Source organism: Phlebotomus papatasi, chromosome 3, assembly GCF_024763615.1.
Source record: "Phlebotomus papatasi isolate M1 chromosome 3, Ppap_2.1, whole genome shotgun sequence".
In the NCBI taxonomy this organism is placed as follows: domain Eukaryota; kingdom Metazoa; phylum Arthropoda; class Insecta; order Diptera; family Psychodidae; genus Phlebotomus; species Phlebotomus papatasi.
The window spans coordinates 59998611-60023650 of NC_077224.1; the positions used below are offsets into that span (position 1 = coordinate 59998611).

At 31.5% G+C, this 25040-nt stretch overlaps 2 protein-coding genes across 5 annotated transcripts in view; both read right to left on the reverse strand.

Annotated features, from left to right (window-relative positions):
* Positions 1–7557, reverse strand: part of LOC129807082 (sodium/potassium-transporting ATPase subunit beta-2-like) — a 32402-nt gene extending 24845 nt beyond the window's left edge. Inside the window, exon 1 of the mRNA XM_055856108.1 lies at positions 7176–7557. Coding sequence (XP_055712083.1) covers positions 7176–7320 — 145 coding nt within the window. The 5' untranslated portion in view covers positions 7321–7557. The remainder of the gene's footprint in view (positions 1–7175) is intronic.
* Positions 7558–19989: 12432 nt separating this feature from the next.
* Positions 19990–25040, reverse strand: part of LOC129807031 (protein madd-4) — a 168141-nt gene continuing 163090 nt past the window's right edge. For all 4 annotated transcript variants that reach the window (XM_055855981.1, XM_055855980.1, XM_055855983.1 and 1 more), the window contains 3 exons: positions 23962–24300; positions 21162–21315; positions 19990–20852 (listed from right to left, as the gene is read on the reverse strand). In XM_055855981.1, the coding sequence (XP_055711956.1) occupies positions 20734–20852; positions 21162–21315; positions 23962–24300 (612 nt within the window). In that variant the 3' untranslated portion in view covers positions 19990–20733. The remainder of the gene's footprint in view (positions 20853–21161; positions 21316–23961; positions 24301–25040) is intronic.

Below are 25040 nucleotides of genomic sequence, written 5' to 3' on the forward strand. Positions count from 1 at the left end.
GAAAGAGTGTTGTCTATAATGAATTAAATTGAATTGCATTTATGTGTCACCATTTTGTTTAATATCATCTCCTATATGTGTATTGCCTACCGTTAAGATCGACCTTCAGAGTAAAACCGTAGACAAGTCTCTTCATTTGAAATTTTAATGAAACTCTTTTTAGGAACTGACTCTAAAACATACATTTTTCTCTAAACTTTCAAAGTTTAATGTAATTTTTGAACATTTTAAACCATAACGTTTCTAGACAGTATGAAAATTTCTAATAAATTACAAATATTTGGCATTATTGTTGCAGTTTTAAAAGTTTTTTTTTTGAATATAAACAAGCATGTGGCAAGTTAATTTTTTTATATGGAGCTATTTGAAGCCAATTTCCTAAATTGATCTCGGACTCAGCTCAGAGTGCTCCGAGGAAAAATGTGTTTAAACAAAAATCTAGTATATTCCCTCCATATGGAAAGGTATCTTATAATACGGAAAAACTTCTCACTTTTTAGATATTTAGCGTAACGGTCGCGAGCGCAAAAAAATCCATATAAATTTAAATCGAAATATGAGAAAGTGGCTTCAAATTTCAGGCAACTTGCCAGGGGCGTGACTATAAATGTTGACGAAAACATCTTACAATGTGTAAGGGTCTCAGGGCAACAACAAGTTGTATCCAATATTTTAGTTTAGCCACTCTCAACTTAAATTGCTAATAAAATTATATCCCAATACCCGTACAAGAATCTCATTCTTTGAAACTTAAAATTCGAAATTTCAGAATTTTTTATTGTACTAGTATGAGGGTAGCTTAATAATTATTTTTCAAGAACGATTTATTTCTAAATTATATCGATTACTTTACATTTTTTTAACAATAAAATCAGTATTCAATGTTACTACACTTCTCAACTTTATACAATATTCAAAAGTATTAACAAGAATTTTAAAAAATATGGTTTATAAAAATAGTAAAGAAGAAAACTATAAATAAAAACTTCATAAACTGTTTAAAATTATTTGTAAACAACGTTTATTCTGGCATGCAAATTTACTAACTAAAGTCATAAAATTGTTTCCGCAAAATCGCTTTTTCAGCAGAGACTTTTCACAATTTCTTTGTAGAAATTAAAACGATTGAAATTTAGAATAAAATTTATTAAAATCTTAAGGATATGGCACCTGTGCTCGATTTCCTATTTTTTAGTTTTTATATTTTTTGTACAAAAAATAGTTAATGTAAGCAGTATCCGATTACTCCAGACTTCGAATATTGCATTTTTCCATTTTTTTTGAAAGCAAAAATTCTATTCTATTAATAGAATAGATTAGAAATAAATACTAAGTAGAAGAGAATTAATATATAGTAATTTTTTTCTTTTGTGAATTGCTGTATACAAGGCTAGCGGGTTCAAAAATCTGATCTCTTTTTCCTACATTTAAACTATACAGGGGAAAGTGGTCTGCCTTTGAATGCGCCAGCCTTTGAACATTCATTTTTTTCTCTTATTTCCCAAAGCCAAAATTTTATTTTGTTAATCGGAGTAAATATAAAATAGTTAGTTGTATTGACTCTAGTTTAAAGAATAGGGTTTTTGCTTCGAAAATAAGAGAAAAATTGAAATATTCAAACGCTGCCTCATTCAAAGGCAGGCCACTTTCCCTTAATTTTAATTAAAAAAAATCGTTAAAAGGCTGCAAGTGAATTTAATTTTAGACTAGAATTATTAGTTAGTTAAATGTTTCTCTCGCTTTTATTTTTTAATTTTTTGTATTCTTTTTTTTTTTAGTCTAATTTAATTAAATACAAGAGGTGCTAGGCTTGTACGTTCTGATTAAAATATATACATAACATATTAAAACATTTAAAAATGCATTTTAAAAAATCTTAGGGTGTTTAATCCTTATTATTAAAAAAAAAGAACTTTGATGTGAGAAAAATTTCAAAGTTTTCAATCACAATAATAGACAAGATACTAAAAAATTATGAATAAAGAGATTAATTGTTTTTAATATTTTTTTCTCTAACACTGTTAACTAAGTAGTATCTTAGAGTTATAATTTTAGTATCATTAGAAAATGTTTAAATATCTCTGTGGCACTGTAAGTGAAACATAATAGGTTCTTTTTTTTTAATTATTTTTAACCTCATTTGATCTCATTTATGATATTGTTTATTAAATATCTATATTATATATATTATACATATATAATAAGAAATCTTTCCGACTTAATTTCTAATTTTTCATCACACCCTAAAGTAAATTTGATTGTGTGGATCATCCAATACATAAACTTCTCTTTTCAATAAATGTGTGATGTGTTTTATTTTCTTATTTTCTTGTAGTGTTTCTGTAATTGCCCCCCACCAAAGTCTCAGAACAATCCGCGGTATTATAGAAGCCAAGAAGTTTCTCTGGTGTATTGGTAAACCCGATTATATAGTGTGCAGCCAACACATGGATTGTTCCAAAGCCCACGAGGGAGATGTGTGTTAGATACTATAATGTGCAAATAATACGAAATTCAATCTCATTTGAATATGCAAAACTACTAGCGACTTGGTTCCCTCTGTTTCTCAAGAAAGCATTCAAAAACCGAGATCGCAAACTGCTTGGGGAAGTTTCCTAAAACCCATTTTCAATTGTCTGTGATTGTTTTTCTTTTATAAATAGAACCCTTAAGAATTTGCCTTGCGTACTTCACCCTACGGCAAACAGATGACAAAGGGTGTATTGAATGTCCACTAGGGTTGGTTTTACGTTACATAAAAAAAGGTGTGCCTCTAAAGATGGTTATTACGTTATTTAGTAACGAATGTGCATGTTGAAATTTTTCGTTATTTCCTTACAAACTTTTCTCGCAGTATTTGAATGAACGTTGAATGCGTCCCCTCTACTATTAAGTGTCTCGGCTTATCTCAGACTCAATACACTACTCATTATAAAACTCTGAACAAAATATAAAAATTATCATATTAAATCTTACAAATAAATTTTTTGCATCACATATACTTTATAAACTTCCATTAAACAAATAACTATACATCTTCACCATCAATTCCTGACGTAACAGAAATTATCTCATTATTTTTCAACATTACAGACTATTTCCCGTGATGCTATATAAACAAATTTTATTGTTGCATTTCATATGATGTCGAGACCTCAGATTCTCCTGATAAGAAAGAGAAGAAAATTAAATTCCTCACAATTGACCTATTCTATTGCTTATTATGGTTCAGTTGCAAAATAATAAGAGAAATGCTATTTTTTTTAATAACTAATAATGACAGAGACAATAAAAATAGAACTTAAAAGCAATCAAGATGTAAACAAGTTTTATATCATTATTATTACTTAATTTTTAGAGGCTATAATGTCTCTACATTTTAAAACATAGGAGAGGATTGGGAAGTTTCACGCACCTAATCATTTATTCAAGATTCATGTGCTAAATAAGTATTAACATATTCAATCAAACTGAGTTCAGTCAGTTTCTTAAGGGCATTATCTAATATTTGAAAACATAACTACTAAAATAATCATTTATTACTCCAAAAATATCTATTTTCGAGAGTATTTCATGCGTGGAACTGCCCCATCCTGCTTTAATATTTTATAAACTATACCAAATTTGATTTATTTAGAAGAATCTTTTTTTTTAAGTTGCGGTTCAATTCAGGAAAGAAGGAAAAATCATAAAAGAAAATAAATAAGAGGGCAAAGAATTACATAGCAAAGAATTACACAGGGCATATAGAGGGAATGGGGGCACTTTTTTATAATTCTCTGGGATTTCTCCAACACCGCTTTCCACAATTTTCTTCACTTTTTCTTCTTACTTGGGCTTTGTTGAGGTATCCAGCAGCTTGTCTTTGTCCGCACTGATCTCTTTCTTTAAGAGATTAACAGAGGTCCAAAGGTTGCTTAACCTCTGGACTAGGAAAGAGATCAGCGCGGACAAAGACAAGCTGCTGGATACCTCAACACAGTCCAAGAAAGAAGAAAAAGTGAAGAAAATTGTGGAAAACGGTGTTGGACAAATCCCAGAGAATTATAAAAAAGTACCCCTATTCCCTCTATATGCCCTGTGAACATCCTGACCCAGTTAATGAACGAATTTCAGAGAACAATTGAAAGACTTGACCACTGATGAAGGCTTGGAGGCCGAGCCGAAAGCTCTGTGATAAGTTGATGAGTTTAACTATTACGTCGGTTTGTGTTTTACAGTGTCATAGGGCGTGTTGACCTATTAAAGTAAATAGAAGTGGCTTGATCAGGCCAAGAAAGAGCTATGTTGAAGATAACACACAAGTGTTTTTGATTTGATCAAAAAAGGAGTATTTTCACCGTAAAGATGTACTAATAGATAAAAATGAAAAGATGCTCCTTTTTATGAAATTGAAATGGCTTGAGATTTTTCGGGATTTAAAATCAAACCATTTGATAATGCCTGCCTAGTGATCAAGTCTAGAAAGATTAGCGTACATGCAGTAGAGAAAGCTTCTTGAAGATTGGAAGTGTCACCCTCAAAGTAGATTTGAAAGTCATCTGCGTAAAGGAAAAAAGAGCAATTCTGTGATATTGAGGGTAAATAATTAATAGAGGGAGAGAAGCAATGGGCCAAGTAGAGCCTTGACCAATACACTTATTTATCAGTGACCATCAAGTGAAGTAAGATTGAATAGGTTTGGAAGATTCCGGTTATCACCCAGTTTGATTAATTTGTCTTCATCTCAAGACTAAAACACCTTTTTAATCTTATCCAGAGCTTTCGGTCCGGATATACACCTCCTTCAGTGGCTATAAAGTGTATTTTATTTTTTATAAATATAACAATAATTTTATATATTATATAAGGTCGTGTTTCGGACAATTCCAAATTCACTCACTCGATTAAGACTATGTTTTATACCAAATTGCCCAAAAAATGATCTTGTATACAAAATTCTTGTAAATAAAACAAAAGAATCCTTTATAGCCACTGAAGAAGGTCCATATTCGGACTGTAAACTTTGGGTAACATTAAAAAATGTGTTTTAGTCTTGAGGTGAAGAAAAATCTCACTGATGATCACCAGAATCATCCAAAAAAACTCATCACAAAGATCGTGAGGAAAACTGAAAAGCAAAGAAGATCGTGAGGAAGACTGTCAAAAGCCTTAGTAAAATCCAATAGAACAAGGATCCAAAAGCGACTTCGATCAATAGAAGACGCAATATCATATCATAAGGGCTTTAGTAGTACTATGACCCTTATACGGGCTTCAGCTCTAGGCTTAAGCTGTATGGCTTAAATTCGCTAATTTCTTATTAGTCAAGAGTTTTAAAAAATTTTGACTTCTGATTGGATTATTAAGAATAAATGACCTATTAGATTCTGAAAAATCAATAAAATCGGTTGCTATTGAAGGTTTTGAAGAGTGAATTGGGCGAGTTGAACTGAACGAAGTTTGCCGAGTAAATGTCACATAGCAAAACAAAGGACAAAAGGTGACGGAGAGTGTTTTGTGTTTATGGATCTTCAAAAAAATTCAAGTCTTAAAAATACATTTGTGATGTTGGGAATTTCTCCAAAAATCATTTACAGTGCCCGCTTTGTTTTCCGGGTGATTGGGAGACAGTATGACAAATGTCCGCTTCGTAATCCGGAAGGATTTTTTGAATTTGTTCAACGTCTCGAAAATATAATACAAGTTTTTTTTGTAGAATTAGAATAAAAGTTTTAAAGAAGCTTAAAAAGACATAATTGGAGAATTCTATGCTATTATACATAATTTATTAAACAAAAACATAACAGGATAATTAATTTTCATTGGTGAACACACATGCATACATGACCTCAAAATCATAATTTAAATACAACAGTCGATAACTTGTCCGGATTACGCCGATCCGGATTAGAGAGCGGGCACTGTAATCTCTTCCTGTTTGAATTGTGCTGCATCAAAAATCATCTGCAATTTAATCAGAACCAGTGACTGGATATGCCTTTTCGCCGTGTGAAATGTCGGAATTATTCGTTTTTTGCCAATTATTGCCCCATGTGTTCTGACAAATTTTACCCCGAGTGGTCATTTTTGATAAATCTGAATCTGGAGGTAAATCACTTTGAAAATTCACAAATGGACAGCAGATTCGTATTCAGGATATCCAAATTATACAGCAAACAAACACTAATGCATTAATTTCGAAAAGTAAGTTAATGAAAATTGATATCTCCTGAAGGGCACATACTTTAAGGGCTCAAAATTTCAATATTTTTTTATGTTCTATATTCCTTACTCGAATTCCTTAAAACCTTTGCCGTTTATTGAGGTTCATGAAGGCAATCTATGGTGAAAATTTGAAACCTCAGTCTCTTTTTTCTTGGAAGATATGGAATTTTAAAATTTTACAATTGAATTTGCCCCAGTCTCCCCTAATGAAGATAACTTGAGTCCAGTTAGATTTTTGTTAGGTATTTAATTTAAAATATACGAAGGTAATGCATGCCTGATCTTGTCCTAATCTCCCCAAAAGCCCAAAAGAATATAACTGATTTTTACTCTATGTAATAATCAAATTATAAATTATTTATGTAAATTTTTTTATCATCTATGCAATGAAATATTTATTATGGTATAGTACACATGATAGCATCTCTCCATGTTGCCACTCAAAAAACGAGTTGATAATGTCTTTAAGAATATTTTTTTTTAAATCTTTCTTTATTTATAAGAATATTAGCATATTATTTATTTTGCGTTTAGTTTTCTTTATAATTCATTTCAATTTTAGGTTTTATAGCGAGAAGGAATGAGTTCAAGTTATTCTTATAAAAAGGATAAAAATTTCACTTGAATTTTTCATTCTATACAAAATAAAATTGGAAAAATATGTTTTTTGCACATGCAATTTTAAAATTTGAACACAACGCTTCTATGGATTTTTTTAAAAACTTTTTTATACTTATAATTACATCACTTATTCAATATAGCACAATGACAGCCGCTAGTTTGCTTTGGGTGGAAACGCTTGAAAAATTCTATTACTATTACAAAAGATAGAAAAATGAGGGAAAATAGGGCAATGAAAATGTTTGAGAACGCTAAGGTTCTTTTATTCAGGATAATCTTATGGCTTGAAAAGTGACCCAGTAACTTTGAATGAGGGATAAGTTTAATACAACGTAAATTTTACTTACTCCAACTTGATCCAGTCCGACCAAAAACGGACTTTTTCTTTGGATTGTAGATGAATTTGACGAAAGACTCCTTCTTGGATCTCTGAACAGGTCTCCTGTAATACTGCTGAAAAGCATCAATTGAGTCATCAGCGTCTGTTGGCATTTTTCACCAAATTCCAACAATCCTCCACGAAGATAAATTGCACAGGCTTAATTGAGGTATTTTTCCTGATTTTCACTTTAATTGTCACGTTTCACACAACAGAGATATGTAAATGGGGTAGGGCTTTTGAGCACAAAACTATGGAGGAAATTTCAACAGAACAAACTGAAGAGATGAGTTGAGAATTTAATCCGTTCGCGACGGAGTGTCTCAATTGACTGATCTCATAATCCCTCTGGTGTCGCGAACGTGTGGGGCTCAATCACTAAATGGGGACTTAATGAATGGCAATTTAGTAGAGTAAGATTTCAATAGAAGCATCTCTTCATGTGGTTTATAGCGTCACTAAAGTGGTCATACTTCTATTGCTGAATTTTTCCTCACCTATGAGAAGTTTTCTTTTGAGCTTTTCCCTTCACCAATCTCTCAGGCTTCAGAACTTGAGCACATTTTATTTAATCCCTGTCCAGTAGGACGAAATGAAGCTCTCTATCCTCATGATATTAGTGCAGTGTGACAATGAGACGATCTTCTGATTGAATCTCATTGCAATTGTTCTACTTTAACGTATTTAGAGTCAATTTCCGGCTTGGTTTTTGTGTCTTTTATTGTCAGAGTTTAAACAAACTTTTCTGCGTGGAGGGTGCAACTTTTGCCAATCAATGAACACGATCGTCCATTGATGTTCGATCCCAATGTCAGAGTTATTGCAAAATCCAGACACAATCTCACGTCATGTGATCCAATTTAGATGAATGAGTGTGACCAAGCAAAAGACACGCCGGCAGTCGTGTATAATTTTTTGTGGTCGTAGGTTGAACGGAAATTACCTATTTAAAGCTGTAGCTTACATTATGAGTGACATCCTGCATCTCGCGCTGGTCATTTTATGTCTTGACACACATTTATTGAGAGTAAGGGAGATGGAAGGTTTTCTCCTGAGGCGATCATGCAAATTTATGACCATGGAAGCAAATTTGGACACTAGTTACTCAGGATTTCTACAAAACATAAATCACTCATTTATTTTCATATTCTCCGGTATTTTCCATATCCCATCCCTGATGGAAATAATTTTCTTTGTATCATGGAGCAGAAGTAATCTTCAAGTGTTATGACTTAAAACTTTACTACCTTTACTGAAACCAATTGAAACTGTTGATTAGAAATGTAGAGAAAGTTAAACCATTTCTTGGAGCTCTGAAAGTTTGTATCATCCCTACCGACGGCGATGGACTCAAAGCCATAGAGGGTAGGCAGGGTAGGCTGTATTTTGTTATTAACAGATCCATCAGATCCTAAATAAAATCCCAAATCAAATCCCAAGATCAGCTACGAGATCGAGTCAACGGGATTGCCGAAGAGACCTGCGCGGGCGGTGTCTTCGGGTTAAGGTCTGAGAAAGCACAGGGCTAAATGGCTAATAGGACCAATGCAGATCCGCAAAGATTCCCAGAGAAGGCACAGATAAACCCTGGAATGATACCTCCAAGACTCGTGACAGTTTTACAGTTGTTTTCGCTCTGTAACCGGAGAACCTGCCCATGTACACTACACTTCTCCCAGTGATTGAGGACAATCTGAAACACGGAGCAATTCAATTCACTCCGAATATCTTGCACTTGCACCGTAGAGTAACTTTTGGAAGTTATGCCTTTTTCTCCGGGACTTCTGACAACTCGCTCAGAGTCCGGGCAGCGATAGGGTAAATGTCCTAATTCAAAACCATTTCCAGCCGCTTTAACTTTGACAGAAGATTCAACACATTAAGTTCACTTTTTTCTGAAGGAAATTACATGAATTTGGTCCTTGATTCTTCTAGAATGTTACTGTTTAGTGAAAATTCTTTAAATATAATTTGGAAACTTCTTAAATACAAGAAAAACACACAAGTGCAAAATGCTTCTATTGGAAACATATTAATCCAAATGGAGAAAAGGGAAATTTTCTAATTGGAGACAAACAGTGTAAGCAAAACCTCGACGAAAGGCTTCCAGAACCTTGTTGAGTTGCTCTTGAGTTCAGGATTTGTTGTTATTCCTGGTTTTTTCTCCTTTACCATCTGAGATAAAAAGAAATCTTTTCCAATCTTCCAATCGTTTCCAATTGAAGTATTTGCAGACACCTCAGAAAAACTCTTGTTCACGAAATAGGTAATTATTTCAGTTGGAAGTTTCACGTACTGTTAAAAATAAAGATTAACACTTGATTTTACATAATTTTGCCAGAAATATTACATATATCTAAAAAAAAACGAATAAAGAACAATCACCTTATTGTATTTTTCATTTATATAGATAAAAATTCGATGGTGAAAAGGTAACTTTTTAATTTTTCTAAGAAATTTATAAATTAAAATTTGTGAATATGAATGGATTTTCGCTTTATTTGGAGCAAAATTAACTAAATAATGAAACTGTGGTATAGAAAATATATAAATATAATAATTTAGTACTGTATTTATCGTGAAAATAATGATGTTTCCATTTGGAGTAGCGAAAAATTTCCATTTGGAGCAGGTTTTGAATTAGCTTAATTTACCCTACTCCAGCTCCAACTAAAATTCTATCAAACTGGCAAGACTTTTTAGGTGCTGTGTGTATGGCATTCCCTCCCGAAGTATGTCCTAAAGATAAAAAGGCCCTCATCTTAAGATTCCTGAGTACGCCAGCGAATCGATCACTCACCTGTTTTACTGTCATACTGTGGGCTCTACTACTACATTCCAGTCAGTGTTTAAAAATTTAAAAGATTTTCATGAGCGGATTCAGAATGAAAGACAAGTCATGGAATTTTAATAATTTAAAAAATAAGATTATTTTATTGGAGAATATATCAGCTCTTTGAGGTTAATAAAATAGATTACGTTATTTAATTATTGATATAGTCGATATAGTGTTTCTTATAAAGTTTACTTTCAAATTTTATATAACTAAACTAATGAAGAGTTAAACTACAGTTATATATCTTAAGCAGCATGATTTTTGTTTTTTATTTTATTTTTTATCACAAAACTTAGACAGTTAATGTTCTAATAATTATTCAGAAAAAGTAGTCTAAAACACAAAATAAAATATCACATTATGGGCTATAACAAGAGGTTTTTGCGTAAGAATTTTACTAAGAACATCTAATTTATTACAAAAATGTATATATTGTATAGTTGAAGAGATTGACAGTATTTCTCATAACATTTCGATAAATTCGCCATAAATTTCTTGTCAATTTAGCATAACCATAGATGACTATAAATTTATCTTAGTTAGTCTGATAAATGTATACAGGAAAATTTATCGAGTGTTCAATATTTTCACTCACCTGCAATATTTCGTACTCACGGAATTATACCACAAGAATTTGCCATGTGGAATTGCTGTCGTTGCAGATTTCGGTCTTTAATACGGAAAATGCAAAAAAGCGGGCGTGACTTGAAAAAAGACATAGATGTTTACTTTTCTGCCTTTTTTTTCAACCACATGTGAAATTTGTACCGTACTGAAAATCTACAAAACACTACATTGGTTTAGAATTTGTTTTTAAATTCAAGTCTTAAAGGGCGTGGTTCATTTTTTATATAGGGGAAGTATTTCAGGCTTCGCACATATCCTGGCTTGAAACACTTCTTATTTTCTCATATTCCTTTAATGAAACTTACATTTTTTTTCATTAAATGGTATATGGGAAAAATATGAAGTGTACAAAACCAGAAAATGTGGGAAGTCTGAAAGATTTCCCCTACAGTAAATTTTAAGTCACGCCCACAGCAAGGTTTTAAGTGTGTCTTAATATGGATTTGAGGTAAAAGCATTTCTAAAATATTTAAAAGCGAAAAAAGTCAACTTTATTTCGTTATATGTTTTGTGGATAGCGTGATATATCCATAGAGCTAATCTTACGGAACGGACAAACTAGAACATTTTTAATGAGATAGTGAAACGACCTCAAAAATTGAAATATAATTAAGTTTCCTCAATGCATGTGTTTTTTATTTGTTCTCCATAGTGTAAGTTAAATTTTGATGAACAGTTCTTAAGATCAGGATGACCTTTTTGGCAAAAAAGTAGAGCGGATAGTATTTAGTGATGATGTACAAAGCCAGGGAGTGTAACAATATATCAGATCAGTGAAAAGCTCGAATCTGAAGGTTTCTTTTAGTAAGTACATCTTGAACTTTCTTTTTAGATGTCCAACCACCGAGGGCCGCTATAAAAAAATGTTCTTCCACAAAAGGAAGAGAATATCTTTCTCGATTTTTTGGTGGGCCCCACGCAATTGGATATCTACTTGATAACGAGCTATCAATTAACCCTCTATCAGGTAAGACCGTTTCAAGACGGTCATTTTATAAATCGCATTTACTGCGATAATTTTACTTATTCGAAGTTAAAATATCTACAGTGTCCTCAGTTATAATCTTACTAACTTCTTTTCTGAAGCTGAACTCATTTTGACCTTTCGTTTGGTTACCATCTTCAATTTTGTGTGACATGTCAGAGAAAAAACAACAAAATGTCAAAAAAGATTGTTTTAAAATAATCTAACTGTAGTAATAATGTTATTTTCTGCAAGATTATGTTATTCTAGTTTGTGTATTTCAATTGATAAATGTGAAAAAAAACTAGAAGTAAGAGTTTTAGAAGAAAAAAGGAAGACCGCCTGTAGGCGGTCTTATCGGTTTAGGTGTAAAATTTCCAAAAATTACCGAACTTTTTATTTAATCGTTTTGGTTGTTCTGGCAAAATATATTACTGTTTTGCAACATATTAATCATGACAAACAATTTAAAATAACACGAAGACTGCCCAGAATGAGTAAAGCCGTCAATTACTGCGAATTAAGCGGGATTGATAAAAACACCGGACTTGTGATGATTACTTCCCTAATTCGTCCTTTAATATTCCTGAGCGTGAAATAAGGCCAGAAGATGAGCAATGAATTTCAAAGTACCGTCGAATTATACAAGAAAGTGACGTTTTCATACCTAGCCTGCGACCTATTAGTTAAAAATCAGTCTCATTGAAACAGCTTCAGCTTCATTAACGTCTAATTCTACAAATTATAAATGTTTATTTCTGCTAAAAATTTAAATGTTAAAAATTATCATTTCTTAGATAAAATCATACAACATTCATCCGTGAAAGACGGTTTAAATTAAATTCATTTACTTTACTATTTGTTCACTATTTTTTAATAAAAATATTTCAGTCTTTTGATGCCTTAAACAGAAATGGCCGTCTCCAGGTGGTCTTTACCTTTTCTCACCTGGCGCCCAAACGAAAAGAGATAATGAAGAACAGATGTTTTTTTTTAAGTTTAGTGGACCATTAATAACCCTAGGCAAAATTATTTAACTACTTTTCTTTGCATATTAAAGGAAAGAAGCGTAAAGTGATTGAATTCGTTATAAAAAGTGCGTCCATCTTCCGAAAAACCAGTTTCAGTTACGCTGATTTTGTCTAGTTTGAGGAAAATTATTTTATATGAAAACTGAGACAGATTTTTTATTCGAACGTCCTCTGTCGTCTCCGTAGTATTACTCTGAAGATATATAATTGTTTTGGGTGAGGTTTTTCCACTTGTAATGCACCTCTTCTTATAAAAAAATATTACGCATGTTTGTGAATTTTAATTGGTGACTTGCGAAATTCTCGTAAATCGTATAATCCACTAAAAGTTCAAAAAACTTTGTATTTTACTGCTCGAACTAGAAGAGAGAGAGCAGTTATATAATCGACTTTTTTAAACTTGTCACCGTCCTAGAGCTTAAACGGTAAAAGATATTAAGTTCCGGTCCTTGGTGACCCCAATAAAAAAAACGATAACTCTAGACGTTTCTTTTTATTCCCAAACCCTCATAACTCTTCCAAAACCATATATTTTGGTTTTCTCGAAAACGGATCCTACAATTTCTTTTATTTTTGGATATGCTTTGGGGGTGGTCTAGGCGAACATTTTTTCCAAACATACCTATGACCTAAAAAAATCGCTATCTTGAATTTTCGAAATTAAAAATTTAAATGGTCTTGAAAGCAGTGTAATGAATCAGTTGAATATCCGTGAGTGACTTATTTTTCTCGTGTTTACATTTTTTGTTTGTCCATATGCTTGTAATGACCAGCGCACAATAACTTTTGTTTGTAAACATGTGTTCAAAATTTCCCATGAGAATGAGCGAGATAACTAGATCTAGATCTCACTCACTCTCATTGAAATGTCAAAAACATGTTTACTAAACAAAAGTCATTGTGCGTTAGGCATAATGCCCAATAATGCACAATAACTTTTGTTTGTAAACATGCTTTCAAAATTTCCCATGATAATGAGCGAGATGACTAGATCTAGATCTCACTCACTCTCATTGAAATGTCGAAAACATGTTTACTAAACAAAAGATATTGAGCGTTGGACGTAACTCATGCCAGACGGTTTTAAAATGATCATTTATTTACCAATTTTTTATTTTGAAATTCTTTTGTGATTTATGAATCAATTTGATCTCTAGTTAGATCAGTAAGTGTAGGGGCTCAAATAACTTATACACAAATTGCTCTTCTAATTAAAACATTTTATTTAAAATTGTACTAATTAGTACAAGAGCCAAACTGGAACTGGCTCAGTGGCGGAGGAAATGCTTAGCTTCGCGGCATTCCTCTGCACCAACTGCAAGTGCCATATAAAGAAATTTGTTTATTAATCAAATATTCGCGAACTGGACTTTGATATGAATGAGTTCGAGACATAAGCATTAAAAGATCATGCGAAAAATTTATTCACGGCGAGCTCTATCTCGTGAGTTCGAGCACTCTGCAAGGCTGGGACGCTTTGCCATCTCTTTTTCACAAACATTGATCGTAATATGACAAACTTAACGAGCATTTTCTTTTGTTGTTTTACGAAAATTTGTCTGTAAATGTTCGTAAACACAAAGAAAAATGTTTTTAAAGTTTTGCCAAACAAACAGGAATGTATAGGCACAAATTTTTGTAAAGGAACAAAAAATGCTCGTTAAGTGCTAAAATTGCGAACAATGTTTGTGGAAAAAGTATAAACTTTTGTGGACTTTTTTGGAGTTATATGATTCACGAGCATTTCGTAAGTCTCCAGAAGGAATTCGCAATCACTTAAAAATACTATTTTACGATATATTTTTTTTCGTGTAGAAGATCTGTGTATTTTAAAGTTAAAATTTTTCAAAATTTCAAATGGTTAATCACATGCTGCTTTAGATTGCGAACAAAGAAAAATCTCTGTAGGGTAGAGTCATCCCTTTTGGCCATGTAAGCACTTTTGGCCACCTAAAGTAAAATCACATTGTAAGATAATTATGATTTTATTTAGAACAGGAAAATGGGTCTTATTTCGTCACCTCTAATCTAATGAATCAGAAAACTATATTTGATTTTGTGTCGACTTGATTAATTCTAAGTTATTGAAAGAAATTCTCGACAAGGTAAACAATCACTAAAAAAACATGGAATTCTTAAGAAACTTGTTTATGTTAAGAGAAATTGTTTTGCATTATTTCATATTCTTGATGAAAATATTTGATGTTATTTGATGAAAGTCCATTTCTTAATTAACTAAATTTTATTGTGATATCATCCTTAATAAGATTTTCTAACAAATTAAATGAAAATCAGAAGTGGCTAAAAGAGCTTACTTTTTTCGGCTGTGTAAGTACTTTTGGCCATTAATTTTCCCATATATTTTACACGTGGCGCACCTCGAGGATTTCAGTAAAAACAATCGTGACTCTGACTGATTTTTACATCAATTAGAAAATGTGCAAAAAGTCATTTAAAATACTCTAATAATCACATAAAATTGGTGTTAAATAAGAATAAGACTTGTGCTGTGTATTTGTGAAAGTATTCGAAAGCTATTTCTTCTGTTATTTTATTAAAATTCTATTGGAAACAAGTGGCCAAATGGGCTTACAAAGTCGCCAAAATTACTGAAACATGCATAATTGCATAAAATGCATTTTTCACTAAAATATCCAAAAAATTTTGGGAATTCTCTTAGATTATTAGGAAGAAACGGCTTTAAGGTATCTTTGTACAAAATTTCATTTTATTTAAATAAAGATTATAAAAATTACAAGAACATGAAACCTTAAAGTGGCCAAAAGTACTTACTCCCCCTACGCAGCCCTTAATGAAATTCATTCAAAACATTGCTTCGTGATCTTTTCTAACAAAATCCGATTTATGCATTGTTTTTTTTTTAATATCACAGACAAATAATGATTCCTTTCACTTATCGAAATAAATAATGTCTTGTCCAAATATTTTAGGCTTTAATTTAGCGATGGGAAAGCTCAATAAATATCTTTTTTTTTGTGGTATTTCGTAAAAGTTTTTGCCAATAAATCTTCGGGTAATGACCTAGAGAATAATCGTTTGACAGGGATGAATAAAATAAATAAAATTGATTAAAAGCCGGGTGTTGAAAAATAAATAACAGTATATTATTTTCATAATGTTAATGAGTGCTTGTATAATTTATTTACAGTAATTAATATATACTACTTTTCTGCAATAATATTTGATATTACTTAATGGTGTAATCTATAATTGTGATTAAATTTGGTAAAATATTTCATTCGTTCTCCTTCTGTCACATTAAGTGTTAAGTAGGAAAAGACATTGGATGTCCTTTCTTCCAAGTGTTTTTCATTTAAATATATTTCTTCTCTTTTTTAAACCTTCTCTCAGCCGAACAGAAAATTTGTTTTCTTAGGGCAAAATCAGTCGACTTTTTTTTTAATCTTATTTATTAATTCATTATACATTTTCCTTCACATGCATCAATTTAGATATTTGGGAAAAGAAGTGGAATTCCTTCAGTTTTTTTCTTTCTCTTTCAAGTTCTGTGTTTATTTCATAAATTTGTGTGATTTGTGACAATTTTGTCTTGTTACTGTCTATTGTTTTGTAGAGAGTGCCTATAGAATATTTTCTTTTACCTAACGATTACATTTGTGATTCTCCTTACCTTTATATCTCGTATCCATTCAACAGGTAATTATTTTTCTATTTTTTTTCTTTTGTTACTTTTACAGATATCAACGAGATTACTGTTACACCATTTGTTTTTTTTTGTATGTGAATTTCTTTTAAATACATCATTAGTGATAAAAAGTATAAGCTTAATGGAATTAATTAGATTTTCTTTTTTTTTGGGAGTTACTCGGGAGGAGAGAAGAATAGGGATGAATAAAATTACATCTACAAAGTTTTTTTTTTCCTGTAAAAAAGTCTACGATTTTTTTTTAATTTAAATATAACCACTCTTTCTCTTAGTAAAGTTAATTTGTTCATGAAATACTTGGCCTAACTAAAATTTACTTAGTTTCACAATATACCTAAACTCTGGGAGATTTTCTTTCGTATCATTTAATGCTTTTTCTTTTAAATCTATTTATCTCAAATTTCTTAAGTGATTTTTTTATGTACACATCTGGCAAAAATTTCACTCAACTTCTCAATGGATTTTTTTCATACATTGTTGCTCTGAACAATCACTAAAACATTTGCATTTAAATTAAGTTGAATTAATTAATCTTGGCGTAAAAGGGAAAAAAAACGATATACAACTCAATAGAAATTGATTTAACTTTCTTTCCTATACATTAAATTTCAGCTGAGATTCTTCTATTCTATTTTTTCAATCTCAAAAAAAAAAAAATAAATTCGTTCTGTCAGTAAATAATTTGCAATTCAGGATGGAATGAAAAATTATGGGCAAATGTTTTTGAGTGAAGCATGCAAGAACATTGAAAGTGCGGGCAAATGGAAAAAATCAAGAAAAGAAAGAAAACCTAAATCGATATATTGCTTTATGTCACAATCCTTTCCACAAAATTGAGATTGATTTTGATTTATATTTACAAAATATTCAATAGATGTTTCTTTTTCTTTTGTGAGTGTGTTGTGTCCATTATCTATAACACTATGGTAATTCTAGTAATATCTCTAATTTTTTTTTCTCGGGAAACAATTTTTTTTTCACAATCTATAGAGATATGATTTTCTTTTTACATCCAAACCACTTCTTGACACTATCCCTCAATTTCTTCAGCACACAGCCTCGGGATTTTTTTTCTACTCATCACTGGAAAAATTCTAATTAGAAGGAGATTCAATTAAAAAGACACTCAATGAGTACCTTCGGAATATGAATAAGAAATCATCTGCCATGGAATTTCATAAAAACGGTATTGAATGTATTTTCGAAGCGCTGTTTTCGAAATCAGGAATTCTGTTATCGAAATAAGTAATTTTCGAACACTGTTTAGGGTCTTTTTAGTACATGAAACGTCTAAAGGTAGACTACTTCTGTATGCTGAACACAAGTTAGATAGAAATGTTTCATAAATTTGACTTTTTAAACTGCGAATAGGAAAATATTTAAAGGTCAATAAAGCTACACATAATTTACTCCAAATTCGAAAACTGTCCAAGAATTCAAAAAAAAAAATCTTCTGAGAAAATAAAATAAAAATAAATGAAAAAGCCCACTATAAGTAATGGCGTATTTTAATAATTTTCGGAGATATTAGATGCTCGGTCAGTAGATTAATTTAGATAAAAAGAAACACGTATTTGAGGAGGAGAACGATCTAGGTCAAATCCGTGTTTCTTTTTATCCAAATTTTTGGAGATTTTACTTCAAATAAGCTCTAAATAAAAATACAATTTAATATTAAGGTATCTACACACTGGAGTTGATTTCATCAAAAATGACTTCAAAAATTTTTTAAAGAAAAATTCCTATTTTTGAAAGAATTTTTTGTAGAAAAATGCCTCCATATTGGATTTATTTTCTTTCAAAAATTTTTGACAGATTGCTATCATTCCTAAGTATCTTACTCTTGTGATTGTTTTTCATGAAAATTTATTGTTTCACTGCTGAAAAGAGTAAGAAAAGTGTTTGTGGAAGTTCCATTGGATAGTATTTAATGCATTTATGTGGAAAATTTCCCAAAAATAAGAAGGAAGAGTGTTTTGCTTGGAGATGTCGCAATCTCTAAGCAATCTCGAATCGTGTTGGTTTCATTCAAAAATTCCGTCAAAAATGACTTTGTTGAATTTAGTTCAAATGTAACAGGTAATTTCTTTCAAAAATTTTTAATAGAAATTACCTTGAATTGGATATGATTTTTGAAAGAAATTGGACAAATTTTCTTCAAAAATTCACCTTTTCTCAATACAAATAAATAAAAATTTCTTATAATGTATATACACTTTAAAAGCAGTTTGAAGAATATTTTAAAATATTTAGGAGGTTAGCTTAATTGTTTTTTTTTATAAAGATTATCTCTGTAGGAATTTTGTGGCTTTACTGATATATCCAGCTAGATGTTTACTTTATAGCTTGTAAGCTAGTACCACTAACCTTGTAAATTTGAAGATTTCTCTCAGATTTGAATATTAATTTAAATAAAGTGAGAAAAATTAAGAAAATCCAGCGTAAAATAAAATAAAAGGAAGCCTAGTAGATGAATTAATATATCGTTTTATTTAGAGATTCGAAAGCTTGAGTTCGAATAATTAAATCAATATAAAAGGGAATGGGTGTAAACAGAAGTAGATTTTGATTCTCCAATAGTGTCTTGGATAAAAGGCAAATGGAACTCTATTTGCACAAAAATTCGTTGAAGTTCGAAGAATTCAAATTCAATTTCGAATTTTCATACTAAATTTTCGAACAAGGTGGGGAAAATTTATCAAATATCACACTAAGAAGCTGACAAAAGAGTTACTCAGTGATTATGGAGTGATTAAATACTGGGGCAAAAACAGTGAACGTCGTTGTTCTGTTTTTTCCTCACAACAATGTGAAGACCAACGCATTTTGATACTTGAGCACTTCGAAATTCGAACAGGATGTAACTTCCGCCACCTGGCGAAAGTATTAAGAAGCAAGAAAGTCTCTTTTCTTTCCATACAGAGAGTTTTTCTTACGCAATAATAGGTAATTTGCTTTAATATGGACATGCATTTCTCTAGTGTGTAGAGGCCATTAGACTTTCGATATTGATCTTCGAATTGAATTATAACTTATCTGCTATTTCTAAAAAATTATATATATGAGCTGATATGGTCAAATGTTAACTGTTTGCCAGAACCAAAAATATAGCCTTTATATGATCAAATTTGAAAAGAACTCAAATATTCTTTGTAAACTTTACATCTGTATCCTGAAGCGTTATGGTTGTAATAAATTGACATAATATCAATTCTTAATTGCCATTTACGAAAACTCAAAGTTGGATATGAGAAAGGAATTTTGCTGTGTATAATAAATCACTTTAATTTAACAATTAGATTGTAGAAATTCTCAGCTAAGCTAAAGGCCTCTACACATTGGGAGCAATTTTTGTCAAAAATTGCTTGCTTGAAGAAAATTGCATGCAATGCTGCAGGTGGAAACGTTAAAATTCTGTCAAAAATGCAATTTTTGACGAAAATTGCTCCCAATGTGTAGAGGCCTTAATAAAAGAAAAAAATATAAAAATGCATTTTATAGAGCACAGATGTTAATTTCTTCGTGTGAATTATGTTATATAGGAAATTCCATTTTTTGTATTCGAAGAAGGGTATGGTCATTCATTAAAAGTATTTTGGCAACTGTAATTGCCTCTTGATGACTTATTGCATGTAATTTCTTTTTTAATTGAGGATCTTCTACTAGAAGATATCCTTGATATCCTTTGTTTACGTCAAGATATTTTCAGAAATGTCAGACTAATTTAAATACCTAACCTGAAATGTTACAGGTTGCTTTAAAAATTCGGAATTTTGAAATTTGTTTTCGAAATAATTTTGAAAACCCTTTTTCTAAATCTGGCTCCTTGAATTTCATATTTTTTCGTGATCAAAAGTTTAAAAAATTTTCAAATAGGGTAGTTTGCTAAAAATCGGACTGCATCGAATATCAGACACACTGAAAGTTCCATCAAATGCAGCTTCAGCATTCAAATATGTACATATGAAATTTAGAGCTGTTTCTCAGTCCATGTTTCCAAATTTTTCTCCATTTTTTTTAATTTCTAAATTGAGACATTTGTCAAGTTAAAAAAAAGACATTAGTAAAATAAATTAATACGTGAAGCAGGATTGAATAGTTCTGTAATATATCAGTACCAGAACTAACTTGAAAAAAAAAAACATGGAAGCTTCAAAGAATTTTTATAAGAACCCATAGTACTATAAAACAAAACGGTTTTTATAAATTTCCACGGCAGACCTTTGTTTTAATCTGGATTTACTAAAGACAATTTCTTGTCTTTCTCCTTTCTGTTTTCATCTAAAAGCCCCTTCCCTACTTTGTGGATTTGAGGTTTTCCTCTTCACTATACCCAATTTAGTCGTCACATGACAAATTAATATGTTATCGAGTTAGTCCTTAGTGAAAGATATTAAAACTGCAGGACTTGCAGCACTGCTGTTGAAATCGATGAAGACGACAAAGTCCCATGCCTCTGGCATTTGTGCAGTACTTAGAAATGTCCTTACAATCTGGATCTGTGGAGTAATTTCAGGAAGAAGAAGAAGAAGAAAAAAAATTGGATAAGAATTACATTTTCTCATACTTCCATCAATTGAATACTTGTGCTATTTTTGTGCTCTATGAGAGTTTATGATACGATCAATTATGGTGCTGTCTGTGCTTTCAGCTTTTCTGCTTTTGTGTTAATTTGGTCAAGCTTTGTGAGCTGTGCTTTTGGCATCATTATTGAGTAAATCCCTGGGAGGATCTCACACTCACGAGGCTCAGTATTATGTGAAAGGCTAGTGTGTGAATAGAGCAATTAAGGTAAAGAGATAATTTACTGTTTTTAATGCACGGTGGTGCCCGGCAAATTTTCATAACCATGGGTCGTGGTTGGTCCTTGCACGCGTCACCAGTTGTAGGTCGTCTCGTGCCTCGCCAGACACATTTCAGGATGCGATACCTCAGACCCTGTCCACCGCACAAGGCATTACACTGGACAGGAAGAAATAAATGAGTTTAAAAGCTCTTTTGAGTCAGCTTATTCTCGAGTTTGTTGGAAAATTTCACATGCGAAATTATTCATGAATTTTTAAAATTTAAGCAGTAACCGTATCGCACTATGGCTATTTTATTGACGCATTGAGAGACTGACTTTTATTGACTATTATAAGAAGTAGAATGTTTTACTAACATAATATACAAGCAAACTTAAAGTAGTAAAATGTAATACAATTTTTACTTTTGAAAAATTCTTCTCTCGATTTTGTTTTTAAACATTTTTTCATACTTAAAAGCAAAATTGTGTTTTTTTTATGAATTTATAAAAAGAAAAACGAAAAAAAATTGTAGAAAATTAAGAAAAAGCTCGAAAACTGTGTAGAAAAATATGTTCTCTTAACGCAATACAATGCCCTAGACACACTTACGACTTAAACCGAGAGACGGCTTAAGTGGAAAATGACAGAAATTCGGTTTAACCGTTATTTCGAATACAATTACGCTAAGTCGTCTCTTGGCTAATCCTTAAGTCTGTCAAAGCCCTAACACTTATCAATGTTCTTCAAACTAGAGGTTTAGCCCTGTTCCCGAAGGTTTCAAAATCTTCAGTAAGAATCAATTTCATCGGTTGATCAGAACCTAATGGACCATTTATTCTTATTATCCAATCCTAAGTCAATATATTCCAAAAAAACTTGACTTATTTAGGGAAGTTAAGTCAAATGACTAAGTCTTAACGTGGTACCACACTAGAGAATTTCACATTAAAATTTTAATGTGAACCATATTAATTTTTGCTGATATGTGTCCTAATGTGCAATTTTCATCAAGAGCTTTTAGAAATCGATTCATTTAGTGATAAAAAAGAGGACTCGAGTCACAAAAATTGGTTTAAATAGATTAAAATAGCATAAATACTATTGATAATTAATGAGAAAATTAATGAGAATTGAGCAAATTTATTAACAAAATTTGCTCATTAAATTTTCATCAGGTACTACTTTATTGCAGTTATTTGGGTAGTTTTTGCGCCACAATTTTCTCACTCAAATTTCCAAAAGTAGTAATAACTCCATTAGTTCTGAAACCCGTATTACACTATATTGTTTTTAATTGACAGAAGAGGATTAAATAAATTTATGACACTAATTTTTTAATTACATGTGGGTAATGTGACCACTGTACTATTGTGCAATAAATACTTAATTTTCAAACATTATAGAAATGAAAAAAAAAAGAAAATTAAAACAAATTTAAATCGAATTGAAATTTTAAGAAACATCGGAATCCCAGAAGTGCCCTACAAAAGCTCAAAAATAACGTTTAGAGGGTTACAGCCCTAGGTTATTATTATTAACCCATTCCTTACCATGGTATTATACATCATACACAAATTAAGTGATTTTAGATGATTTATTACAGGGCAATTGATATTCGAATTTCCGTCGGGAATGGATTTTTAGTTACTTTAGTCCTTCAATTACTTGGAAAAAAGTAGCCCGATAGAGATGGGAATACATTTTGTTGTCTTTTCTCGCTTCGCGTGAAGTCATGCAAAAATTTTGCTCAAAATAGCGGACGGAAAATTCGACATCCCTTCGAATTTGTTAAAATTGGCCTTCATCCTCTTTCTTGATTTGAATTCTGATTGCCAATGTGTTTCCTTGGGTAGTTACTTTATCTAAATCAATTAATGTCAATTAATTGTAATGAATAAACCCTTTAAGGACGATTGGAACACCGGTGTCCCATAAAGTAAATAATTTTTCCTGACTACCTAAAGTTAGTTTTTTTTATGTTTGTACGTAATTGCAAAGTAGAAAGTTGAAGGAATCTAGGATATTTTTTTTGCAAATCTAGAGCTGTTTGCTATATAGTAAATATTTAAGCTCAAAAATGGTGAAATTTTAAATTCAAAAATTTATAATAGATTTTATTTATTTTTTATACTTCCAATTTTTTTAAGCAAATCCCCTTTGGCAATAAAAACTACAATACTCATACGTAATATTTTACATTAAAGAGAAAATTATTATTCATTGGTATTGTCAAAAAAAAATTACTTAAATTTTTGGGCTATTTTAGTCCCTATCGTTCATAGAGGCGCAAAATACACCGAATCAGACTCTGTTGGACTTTCCAAGGTTAGATGTAAGACTTATCATTGATTATGTTTACCAGTTTAATTTTTATTGTTAATTTTCAGTTCGTAAAAAGTGTCTCGTCGTTAAAGGGTTAATGCACATAATTCATATTCAGTGACCGTTAAAACGTGTGTTTGACAGGGGCTCCCTGTGCTCCCATAATAGGTAATTTTTTTTTTCTTTTCAAAAAATTCATCTATTAATCTGTAGAAAACTAATCCCAAAATATGAACTTTCTATCTCAAGTATTTCTGGTACATTGACTGAATGGGTTAATCGTATCGAGATATATTTGTTATAATTCAATCATGTTGTCGGGATATATCGATTTAACCTTTTTATTTAATAAAAAAGAAAGAGTTCAAAAGCATTTAAAAGCTTTTGGAGAAAACTTACGCAAGGAAAATTTTCTCATTGGAATAATTCTCATGAGAAAACTCGAGAATAGCATTTTCCGATGATATCAGAGATAGAGGCTTTTGAGGGTAATACTCACCTCTAACCACGGATCAACTTTCCATACTCCGCGACACTCTTCGCTGTAGCACTCCTGCTTCGACACTGGCCTCTCTGCGGAGGAGCATTTACTAGCAGACGTTTTGATTCCACTGATTTCGCATGTGACACGTCTCCTCTGTATGGCAGTGTGCCAGCTGAAGCACTTGCTGGATGTGGCATTGCATGGACTCCACTCCCCAACGACCCACTTTGGACAGTCGATGGCGCCACACTTCTGCACACTTTCCGGCATCCGCAATCCGGCATCTTCGCATAGGGCACTATCCACATTCTGGCTAGTATTCCCCAGAATCACCATACACTGAACTGTTCGGGTCTGGAAGGCAAAATAGCAAATTCTTATTCAGCTCCTTGGCATTGTTTATAATGAGATTCTCAGCAGATGTTACACATTACGTTCACACCAAATGACTAGACAATTTGTGCATCTTCATTGCAATTACAGGAAATTAAATAAAGGTTTTCGTAATATTTATAGAAATGTTTAGCAAATATGGGAAATTTTGGAACTAGTTTAAATTAGCCCTTGGAGAGCGTATTTCTCAACCGATTAGGATAAGTATGAATTCCCCGGCTAACAAAAGGGAAGGTGTTACTAGTTTAATGACATAATTAAAGACATTGCCTATGCTCTTAAGAAAAAGCTTTCAAGAAGCAAAATAGCTGCCTAATAGAACCAAGATTTTGACAAGTCTTTTAATACACCTTTAAAAGGCTAAAAATAAGGATTTTCTATCAATACTTTACTTTTAGTATTCACAGTAGTGATGAATTCAAGAGCGCTATAAACAAATTATAAGAATTTTAGTTCTATAACGTCCAACTTAGAGAATTCTACAAAACTATATAAAAAGAATTTCTTCTTAAGAGCTTTGTCCATGCATAAAATAAGTCCATAATAAGTACTTAATAAGTCCTTAATTAAAGTATTTTTTGGCCGAACATATTTACATAATCGGAGTTTAGAATGTGATGGAGACATCTTAATAGAGATGGATAAGTATTGCTTACATATCCAAAAAACATAACCTAAAATTGTTAATAAATATCCCAAGA